This window comes from Lutjanus erythropterus, chromosome 20, assembly GCF_056507025.1.
Source record: "Lutjanus erythropterus isolate fLutEry1 chromosome 20, fLutEry1.hap2, whole genome shotgun sequence".
NCBI classification, from domain to species: domain Eukaryota; kingdom Metazoa; phylum Chordata; class Actinopteri; order Lutjaniformes; family Lutjanidae; genus Lutjanus; species Lutjanus erythropterus.
The window spans coordinates 25797714-25809732 of record NC_139336.1 but is presented as its reverse complement, the minus strand read 5'-3'; the positions used below and the strand labels follow the sequence as shown (position 1 = coordinate 25809732).

General features: G+C 38.9%; 1 protein-coding gene across 1 annotated transcript in view; it reads left to right on the top strand.

The window, feature by feature from the left end:
* The window catches only part of ntng2b (netrin g2b), a 92342-nt gene extending 91034 nt beyond the window's left edge, over positions 1 to 1308 (top strand). Inside the window, 1 exon segment of the mRNA XM_084746654.1 lies at positions 4 to 1308. Within this exon segment, the coding sequence (XP_084602780.1) occupies positions 4 to 227 (224 nt within the window). The 3' untranslated portion in view covers positions 228 to 1308.
* Positions 1309 to 12019: the final 10711 nt, after the last annotated feature.

Sequence of the window (12019 nt, the reverse complement as noted above, 5' to 3'; positions counted from 1 at the left end):
CAGCCAACGTTTGTGACGAGGAGATGCTCCTGTGCCAGAACGGAGGAACATGCTACCAGAACCAGAAGTGCATCTGTCCTCCAGAGTTTAAGGGGGTACTGTGCCAACACTCCCGCTGCGAGGCGGGCAAGGACTGCAACGCCGCCTCTTCCCTGCACCCCACCACGGCCACCCTGCTGCTCTGCACTCTGCTAGCCCACCTGCTGGCCACGTTAACTCCCCACTGAGCCACGAAATACCCCCCCCCCCTCAGACCAAGGAGTGTGTGTATATGTGTGTGTGCGTGAGGCGACGGGTGACCCAGAGCAGGAGAGGGGCCGACCCCAGTCATGGACCCGACGAACACACACGGCTGCACAAAAGCGCACACACTCACATAACACTAACTAGCCCCAAACACACATACACACACACACCTCACAGGACTGTTACGATACTGAGTGTGTGCTCAGGTGTGAGAAGGACAAACCCAAGAAAACAAGGGGAACGACCTCAAAGAATGGAGATGCAGACGAAGGGGGAAAAAAAAATCATACCAACCACTGTTCCCTTTATTCCTGGGCTGGAGCAATGTGCATCAAACCAAAAAGCATAAAACACTTAAATCACCACTGTTTCACTTCAAAGGGAATGGCTGTTGTAACCACAAGGACCTTTTCTTTTTTTGTTTTCTTTTTTTGTTTTTTCTTGAGTTAAGGATCTCGCCTCCGTTAGACTGAAGGCCGACGTGTGACTGTGGTCAGACTCAGACATGTCGGCACGACGACGGACGGGTCGGGAGGCGAGGTGCGCGTTTTGATCCTGCTGCTGAGGCCTAAATAGTGTATTAACCAGGTTTCATTTCTTCTCAAAAGATGAGACTTGATTTGACATTTATTCTATTTCTGCTGCATTTTTTTAAAATTATATCTTCAGTCATTGTATCTAATGTGCCCACTAACAGTCGCTGAGATTATACATATTATATAATATCAAGGGGGTTACAAATTATTTAAAAAAAAAATAGTCACTATTATGGTTGTTATAGGAATGAGTGATTGTTGCCACACTTAGCGAGATTTAATCTTCACACAGTATTCAGGAAGCAGAATTTAACAGAATTTAACTTATGAGAAATCTAAAAAGAGAGAGAGAGAAAAGATATCATCCACGTATCAATATTATATGACATTATTTGAATATTTTTTGTAGAAATTATTTTTGTTTGGAGTTACAATAAATTATAAAAAATTACATTTACAACTATTCCAAATGAGCATTTTATTACACTGAGTGTAAACCTTGCAGTAAATATGACTGTTATTTGCCTTCTTGTTTGTACTTTTTTCATTCAATTAAGTGTCCATGATTATATCCTGTGAAAGGGATAGTTCGGACTTTCTGAAGTGGGTTGTATGAGGTACTTATCTATACTAAGTGTATTAACTACATAAGATGGCAGTAAGTACACTGCAGAGATGAGTACCAGCTAAGCTAAGCAACGTCCTGCTGTGCAGCATCAGCAGAAAATATATTTTATCCACCTAAAAGGGGTCCACCTAAAAAAAATCATATCAGTTTAAGTGTACAATTTATTTGGAATACTTTCGCTGCTTTATTTTGCAGTCAAACATAGTTTTCTGATGGGAAATTGCGTTAAATATGTCAAATATCGCTGTCTCCAAACCAATCAAACTCCATATGCGAAATCACTCATTTCACTGCAGAGGATCCTCGACCACCGCTGCCTAAATGAGTCACTTTGTTTGTGTTATTGTGTGAGAAGCCGACTGATGGAGGCAGCGGTAGCCCACCAACTCCTGTGGTCTGCAAGGTGAAATGACTGATTTTGTCTATGGAGTTTGGTTTTGAGAGAGCGATGTTTGGCTTGTATAACGGCGGTTTCCTGTCAGAAAAGGCAGTCTGACGGCAAAGTCATCTTATTATAGCATATGCTTAAAGTGATTTTTTTTAGGTGGACTTTTGCTTAGCTTCCATGCTGGTTCCCCTCTCTGCTTCTCCTAACCGGGGCCGTACCATGATTACCATGTACTGTAGGTAACACACTGACACGTACGTCATACAACCCCACATGAAATAATCAAAACTATCCCTTTAACATCTTTTTTTCAGGGGGGTGAAGAAAACAGAGCCAGTCGAGAGAAGAGAGCCATCACTCCAGTTCATTCATTTGATCTATGTCATTCATTTTGGACATGGTGTTGAATGCTCATTATTACAAACAGATTATTCCAGTTTGAAATACAACAGTCTGTCTGACAATCACACAGAATTGCTTTCCTGTCAAGAGAATATAAATTATTTTATTCTGATAAAAGTTGCAAAGAGCTTTTGTATTTGAAAGCGATGGGCTGCTAAGAAACATTTTCCGTGGTACAAGCGGTGGAGATACTGACTCCTGATGGGCCTGAGAGGAGGCACGACCGACCCCGAGGCCAGGTTTTCTCTCTCTTCATCCTCGACTCGCCTTGAGGTCGCCGATCACTGTTTGCAAGGCCGTTCCTGGGACACGTAGTGTTTGGCAAAAAATGTCCTTCAGGTTCTTTTCCTTATCAAAACTACAACCTCATCTCACTGAGAAATGTTCTGTTGCTGAGTCAGCCCAGGTACACAGTGGATAAAGAGACATGAATGCTGCATTACACCAGGATACAGTGTACATCAAAGATAAAAGCCAGACTAAGCCTGTGAGAAATGACAAGACAGGGATTCTGGTATTACTCCTCTATTTCTGAGCTGGTAGTAGCTGTATTAGCTATTCTGTGTGTAGGGCTCATCCCCTCTGAGCCTGAATGGTGTCAAGAACTGAGACTTGGGAGGGAATAGTTTATGAATGTAGAACATTGAGAAATGATGTAAAGGAACACATTTCATTGTGGAACAAAGGGTGGGTAACGCTTGTAGCCAGAACAATGCGTTTTGCGGTATACAATGACTGACTCTACTACAATGTTTAGGGGTAAATCAATACAATAAAGAATCACAAAATTTTGCGTAGCAATATTGCATCGATACATAGACGCCAAGTATCAGTATTTTATTATAGAAATTATTAATATTGCAAATGCAAATTCAAGTTTTAGCTACTAGAATAATAAATCAATTGTTTTTTGTTAAATACTTAAATTATGACGAGTTAATGCTGACTGAGAGAGCTCAATGCACTGCAACTTAAAGGAATAGTTTAACATTTCTGGAAATGTGTTTCTTGATCAACATCAGATCTCTCCTATAGTGTAATTAACATGTTAATTATATTTACATTAACATTATACCTTCTCTTATTGGGGTGACCCACTAGTAGATGCAGACATTACAGAGCTTTTCAAAATGTACACATTTACTGGGCAATTGTTTTCTTTTTAAAAAACAAGTGCGGATCGTTTTCACTGATGCCCGTTATTTGTCGCAATGATTGAAATGACAGGCCTGAAGGTGGTGAACTAATTTTGAAGAGATGAAGGAACGTAACTTGGCTCCTCCTGACACGATCAGCACTGAGCGATCATTGCAAATAGCAGCGTTGTCTCAGTTTTTGACACTTCCTCTACCTCCACACCGCAGACATACTATTTCATTTTAAAACTTTTATCGGCCATTTCAATATTATCATGCATCCCTAGATATCATACCTCGACACTGCCAATCAAAAACACTTCCATTTCCTTCCTTTTTTTATGCTATTGTTAGACTATGAAGTCTTGATCGTTTTTGCAACGACAACTGTCATTTACATTTTCAAATTCTTCTTTAAAAAGATCGGACACACCCAGGATACCAAAAGTAGATACTGGGAGCAACACAGATTCTGCCTTTGATTTTGATTATGGAAACTGAAAGCTCATTTAAATCATTTTTCAATTTAATATTGAAATTCTGTCACCCCTCTTTACAACAGCACCCATTGCTCTATTCATTGGCTTCATGTACAAAACAATCGTGCTGAAGTTTAACAAATTAGGCATAGTCCATTTATACACTGTTAATCAAGACAAAAAAAAAAACATGCTGTTATTTTTTCCCTCAATGAAATCTGACAAATACGACAGGAACTGCCAAATGATCCCTTTTTTCAAGACAAAACGGTGAATAATTTTATCATTAGGGTTTATTATAGCAATAAATGAATATTCATATCAACCTACCTAATTAAATTAAACTGGAGCAACACTGCTTTGAGATGAACCCAAAGATATATAAAAAATAAATGAGAGTCAACTCTCTGAACAACAGGAAGCTGCTCATTTTCATTTCACCTCTGAATAGCTGAATAATAAGCGTGTTTCAATTTATGTTTTATCTTTAATACGTCTTTACAGAATGAGTGGGTGTTTAAAGTGTGCTGAAAGTGGTCGGAATTATACAGCAAGACAAACCAAACATAAGATAAAGAGATGGACAGCAGGACAGAGTACCGCTGATTCAGAAGTAAGTACATAATGTCACGGCTATACCATGATCATAACACTTATAATTTGATCTTTAATTTGAATTTACTTATAAAGGTAGACTGTAGCACTTGCCAGCTCTGGTGTGTGTGTAAGAGATCAGAGACGTGGGAGAAGAGCGGCTGAATAAGTTTGTCTTTGGTCTCCTGAATGTGACTCAGAGTTTGGTGAAAAATGTCTCTATTTGTCCCTGTCATCCCTGTACTGTTTTCCCAGCTGCACCACTGCCTCCTGTCTGGATTATTTTCGGCTGTGGATTTCACATGGGTCCTTGAGGCTTCCACGTCTTGATTGCCCTAAAATTCCCTTTTTCAGACATCCTTTGTTTTGAGGATACGCATGCCAGTTACCTTCCCCATGTCGTGCCCATGGGTCTCCGCCAGTCATACTCTGCGCAGCTCTACCATTTCTTGTACATGACCTGATTTCTCTTCTAGGGCCACGTGTTTCTCTGGGGTTTCACTGGAGCCGATCTCATGTTTCATCATCTTTCGTAAAAACATGTAGAGTCAGAGGTACAGAGGACCTTTGCTAGACAAATCCATCTGGAAGAGGCCTGCCAAGGCAGCTCATGTTTTCTGAGAGGATAGCATGAACGCATCACGATCTGGACATAAAACCTCATATAATTCACATCTGAAGTCCCACTCTATTTGTACAGTGACATCCCCTCGTCAGTCATCTCCTACTTTGCATCAAAAAGTCAGATCAGGCAACATCAGTTCCTGACTGACTGACAGATCTGCGTAATTCTTCTTAAGGATGTAACTATTTAAAAAAGACAAACTGGGGATGCAAATCTAACTTCTTCTCTCCCGATATCAATTCCCATACAAAGGTGTAGTGTATCCGTTGACATTGGGATGGTGGGTTGGCAAGGTTACTGTTTTCACACTGCAGTTAAGCGAGTGCACTAAAGAAAGACATGCATACATGCACACATATACTTTTGCTTTGTTTAAAGAGCAATAGTAAATATATAAAATAAAGACAAGTCTGTACAGCTAATAGATTTCCTTTTTACAAAAATTTTTGTACAACTTTTCACAATACTGTACTCTTCTGCCTCGGTGCTCAAACTGTGGTACTTGAGCTCCTTCTAGTGGTGAAATGAGGAACCTCCTAAAATTTTAAAAATCAAATAAATTAACATAAAACAGTATACTCAAAATGCTAAAAAAAAAAAATGGAACAAGTTTTGTCTTTCCTGTAATATTTTTGTTTCAGTATCAGCCTGCCACATAGTCAAGTCCATGCACACAGTGCAAGCATACATCATCTTTTAGATTAGTTATAAGCTAAACTACAGTATGAATCTTCTGTAGCTGAGTAATTTAAGCCTCTGCTTCTGGATTTTAACTTCAGTCAGAGTTGTGATCTTGGAGATACTAATATTTTCTGAGGTGGTGTAAAAATTTGTCATATTCTAAAATACAAAAATATACATCATAATTGCTAATTAAACACCATACAGTATAATAATATTATACTCTGTAGTATCAATGCCCACAACACTATCAGATTGGTAATAAATCAACACTGAAGGTCACAGACAGGCAGAGACACAGAGCTGCTCTGGTGAGTGGTGATATCTGCTGCTCCTTTCAAAGTTACAATAAACATCGCAATCTTACGATCTATGACAACAGGCTTGCCCAGTTTCCCAGTTACACCACTGAAAAATGCCCAAAGTCACAGCCGACTGGATTTCGCACAATGGGGACAAAAGCAATGGCTTTTAAATCAGTTGCTTTTCCTTGTTTTTTCCCTTTTATATTTTTTTCTTTTTGTGTGCTTCAGAGTAAAACAGCATATATCTGTCTTGTCTTTTCACTGCAGCTCTGCATCATGGGAATTATTACTTTAAAAAGTAACAGCGGCAGTAAAACTATTTCACTCTGATGGTTTAGTCTGTGGTGCACGGATCATTATTACTGCACTGTATGCAGTTAAATGGATTAAATCAAGCTTTGATGCAAAAAAATTGCTTTGATGATTTTTAGTTTGATGAATCATTTTAGCCCCGTATACAGGACATTCTCACGTCATCATCACCTACGTGAGCTGCATCTCCTTATAGCCTCCCATGCAATTGATTGGTTTGTAGACGGGTGTGCATCTGACATCAGCGTGTTGTCAGGTCAATGCCTCTCTCTTTCATCCTCTCAGAAATTAAACGAAAAGTGTCTGTATTTTTGTGAAATAATGATTCTTTCATAAAGATGTCAGGAGACATATCAATAAAACATTTGGTCTCCTCCACTCCTCATGTACAAACGCAGCTCATTTTGTTTTCTTGCACTGTTTTTCTTTTTTTGTTTTTTCCAGGACTGGCAATAGCCTGCCAGAACTTCCTGTGATTGATCTGAAAGTCTGAACAATCTTTTCTTTTCACACTAGAAATAAACCAAACCATGGTCCAATTTGATCTGGACCAAGACCACCTCTTTTTTCGCTGGACCAAGGTTTTGGATGTAATTTTGTTTCGCATTTAACTTTAAAGTCCAAGACTCCAAACCAACCAAGGTTGATGTGAAACTCCCACTGAGGACTCATCCGATACCAGTTACCCCGACCCCCTCAAGTCCAAGTTGTTTCCCAAACCTAACCAAGACAGACTTGTGCTCAACCCTTACCAAACATTAACTACAGTGTTGTCACATAACAAAACATCACTTTTTCAGTGGAGTCAGTTCTAGGGGGCTTGGACAAAGCACATATTTTGTTGTTTAATTTGGAGGGCTTGTTGGTTCAACTTGTCTAGTACATGTGGCACATACAGTTTGGCTGTCAGATTACTGGTGTTGTGTCACAAACAGTGCTGAGCTACAGTGAGTAAACTGTAATACTGAAGTAACGGTGATCAGATCCGATGCAGTGCTTGCTATCCTCTGTGCGTCGACAGCTGAGACAAAGGGCATTGTTCAGATTCATTGCATCCTTCTGTGCATGGCTCTGCACTTGTACTTCTTTTGCCTCATGAGCCAAAACCAACCTACTAAACTAGCATTTTACAAATCTACTCTGCAGTGTTTCTCTTTTGCTCCAAGCCTAATAAAATGCACAATAAAATCTATCATTAATTTGTCTATGCAATAAAAGGTCAGTTCTGAGCCTATACTTATCTGAAGGATTGGCTTATCCCTAGATAAAAATCATTACTCTATGCTATATTAAGCTTACATTTAAACACACAGTTATTACTCCTTCAACTTAATGCACCTGAGTACAGGTTGTCTAATGGATGGCTACACTGCTGATTATTAACAGTCTTTGGGAAAATGTGTTCAATCTTACATGCTTCAATTTATATTTGCAGTGTTTTAATCATGAACATGTAGGTTTCTGTTTACAGCTGGCCTTGATCTACCTCACTCCCTCCTCTTGACAGACATGGGACATACTGACGCTGTCGCTCCTGCTCTGGACTTCATCCACAGTTCACAGCTCACTTCTGGAGGCAACATCACAGCTGCCAGCATGAATAAACATCATTACTGATGGATTAGAGGGAACAGTGTGAGATACTGCATACATGTATTAATGCACAGTCTAGTCTTGCATAGTCAGACCTCTCTTCACGCCGCGCTCAGCGTTGGAGAAAGGTTCGGCTTCACGCATATACATCCTACTATAGGGGAAAAAAACGCCCTGCCTTGTTTGCAGTTCTTTAAACCAATCATAAACATCTTGGCTAACATCCAGGATGCCGTGATGGTGCTGCTGCAAAACAGTGTGGTGACGCATTTATTCATCGGGACTTTGGCATTAAAATGATTACATCACTGCAAAAGGAAAGGTAACAGCTGTTAGCTTGTTTACATTTGTACCATTAGCGTCCCAGGCGCTAATTTGCTGTTTTCAGTGTGTAGGCTGCATCTTGGAGGTTGTTCTTGTTTACTGGGGACTTTAAAAACATAGATAGTGGACATATTTAATCTATGGCCGTCACATCTATAACATGTCAGAACATAGTGAGGAATCTCCATCCAAGATTTTCAAGTCCAAGGTGATGTCTTAAACCGTCTACAATCCAAAAATATTTACTTTCATATGATCATAAAGAAAAGCAGGAAATCTCCAGATTTGAGAGGCTGAAGAAAGCATTTTCTGCCATTTTACATGAGAAATTATTTCAACAAAAGCGAGCGGTCCTTTTTGTTCAGCCCTGAAAAGTGCTGTTAAAAAAAAGAGCAAACTATATAACTGAACACACAACACTGAAGTTGAAGATACTGAAGGCTTAAAACATCAATTATTCTTATTCTTGTCAGCATTACAGATTTTCTACAACCTAAAAAATAATTTAAAAGATTAAAGGCCCATCTATATTCATATTTACTACAAACCCTGGAATGAGATCCCACATTATAATGAAATAATAACCTCTGTTACACATTTCATATAAACACTATATGATGGAAGGACACACTTGCAACCACCATATAAGTCCTCTCCTCTTTTAATGTCTGTGTTGCTGTTTGTCTTTTTTATTTCTTGTTGATCTGTCTCTATTTTATGATGTGATTTTCTCTTTTATGTGCTGCAGAAGTTAAGAACCTGCTGTACACCAGTTTTAACTGATTCAGGCCTGTTTAACTGTGATTTTATCATCCGTAATGTTACTTTTTTGTATAATAATAAATTAAATGAAATCTCTACAACCGGCATCTCCAAAACGCACCAACTTACACCACAAAAACATCTTGACAGATAACAGCACTACAGGCCAACAGAGGGGAAAAACAGGAAAGAGACAGAAGAGGAAGCAGTGAAATCAGATGGGGGAGTGTGGGTGGGGCATCAAGGCCACTGTGGGCGCAAGGTGCATCAGTTTTTGAGAGGCTTAAGGCCCAGTAATACAGTACAGTTATAATCAGTATTCTGGTACACTGATCTGATAACTTGTATTGCACAGAACTAGAAAAGTATATCAGTGCTGATGACAGGGAGGAAATATTTTCATCTACATGAAATAGACTCTCCTGATGTGGATACTGTCTTGGCTTATACCGTCAGCTGTCACTCTGGAGAAAATCCTTTACACACAGACAGCATAACTTCTCAAGAACAATTACCCGTGTGCTCTCTTCCGTTTTTGAACTGGAAATAAGAAGAACTATCAACAATATATCCCCTAAAAAAAAATTCACCTCCAGAATCCTACTTGTTTATTTGCAATCACAAGGAAACAGGAGATGTGGAAGGTGAAGTTAAGTGCAACTGGAGTAACTGAAACTGTGTTTATATGAAACTGTGCAGTACTTCAAATCTCCACCTGTTACCACCTAATTGGTGCTGCAGCAGTACTTGTACCTGTGAAAAATCGCTGAATAAAACTGTATTAATATGCATGAATAATTTATGTATCACCAGGCCATAACCAGTATGCAACAGTTGGCATTAAAGGTTTGACATCGACTTGTGCATCATGCATATTTTCCCTGCAAAGTGCCACACACTCCAGCCGCATTTTAAATACGATTAAGAATGTGATCAAATGGCTCTTAATACACGTAAGATTTTTTCAGGCAATGTTTAAACTCATCAAATAATAAACTGTGCACAATTTCTGAGTGTCTTCTTACTTTTAGACGTGTCCACTAGTCTAAATTAAAATGTCCGTTTAATCAGCAGGAATATTAGTCATCAGGAACATCCCTCATCAAAAGCATGGATAATTACAAACTTTTTCAATGCCATGTATTTAAAAAAAAAAAAAAAAAAAAATACAATATCCATTAATATTAGTATTCAAAGTACCAAAGCTGTACAAAAAACTTGCTCATTCAAGTCAGTTCGCTCTTTGTTGCCATGCCTGAAATTTGGCTTGCAACAAAATCAGACAGTGTTCAGTGACTTTTCCTGTAAGAGCACTGTGAGCAGGATGTCAAGAAAAAATTATATTTTGTGTTTAGGACTGTTTTTCTTTTGTCTTGGTATCGAAAGAGGTATTGAGTATTGTTTTTTTCTAGAAGTATTGTGTCGAAGTTTAAAATTCTGTTATAACAGCGACATTAGTCAGCAGAGTGTAGTCCCACGCTGCTCCCTGTTGGTTGGTCAAGTCCCCGTCACTCATCTTGATGAGGTGTCTACCTGAGGCGTCTAGCCTGAGGCTGAGCTAAAGAAATCTGGAAAGACACCCAGAGGCGTTGCCAGACATTAAAACAAAAAAAGTTTTGGGGCACAAGCCCCAAGCAAACGCTTCCCCATGGAGCAAGTTTAAATCCATGAAAGGTGTGGGTAAGTTAGCGTCTTTGTCATGAATACAAATAACTGCAGGTGAAGGAATTAGAACTAACAATTGTAAATATACTCTGCAGCTGTAAGGATAAAGTTTGTTTGATAAAAGCAGAATATTGCTTAAAAAATGAGCAACACCAGAATCTAGTGCCCAAGCACTTTATATTTAAGCAAGGATGGATGAAAAATCACCCAACTGGATACAGAATATTTAACTGTTGATGCAAGCAAACGTGACATTCAATTATTTCTATAAATTAGCCTTTTTAATAACTATGTTGCTGCTTTTTTCAACCATTACTGCTTATTAACTGATAGAGCATCATGATGCTGCAGGTGACGGTGTTCTGTCTCTATTAGGGTCTGTTCAGGCTGACCACATTGTGGATCTACACACTGGGATGAATCCCAATGTCCCGCCTAAAGCCTTAAGCCCTGAACCCTTGCAGACTTGAGCTGACGTGAACTGCAGTGCTTGAGTGTGAGAGGCTGCAAGGGGTCGGATTGGTAAAAACAGGATTGGGACAGCACTTTGTGACATATCAACGTGACACAAATACATATGAAAAATAATAATATAAACATAAATATGTCCAATCAGAGGTTTCAGGAAAAAATATTCCCTAACGTTTTAAAACCATAGTACCTTTATGTGTGTTTAATGATTTAGTTCAAGAGGAACATGTGAGCTCTTGGGTAGTGATTTAATAAATTTCTCTTTGTGATTAAAATAAAAAAAAAACTTTACATATAGAATAATGATCTGTGGACCTTTTTTTTGAAAAATGCTTCTGGGGTTCCCCTGGTAACCCGGTGTTTAACGTCACAACGCTCTGAGCTGTGGGTAATTCCCTCAGGCAAATGTCTGCAGAGTGTGCATTAAGAGCTGATAAAGTCTATGAGAGAGCCCTCATAGACTTCGACAGCTGAAATATTTTGTCCATATTTAACATTAACAGACTTCAAACGTGTGTTTATTTACAAAGCCGTTCATCAGAGATTGCCAGATTGCCTAAATTTCTCTGGGATTATTTTCATTTTAATTCAGATCGTCATTCATATGAATCCAGACAGTCGAGTCACCTTCACGTTCCCCGTGTCAAAACATGTCTCAGTCAATTTTCCATAAAATGTAAAGGACCCATATTGTGGGATTATGTAAATCAGCTTCCAAGACAGTACCTCTCTGTGTTTAAAAAACGTGAAAACCTAGAACTGACATTGAGGTTAATGTTTTTTGAGATATTTGTGTATTTTAGTGTGATTGTTTTGTGTGGATACATATATATATTTATATTTTGTCTTTGTTTTCTTAGTTTTTTTTCTGT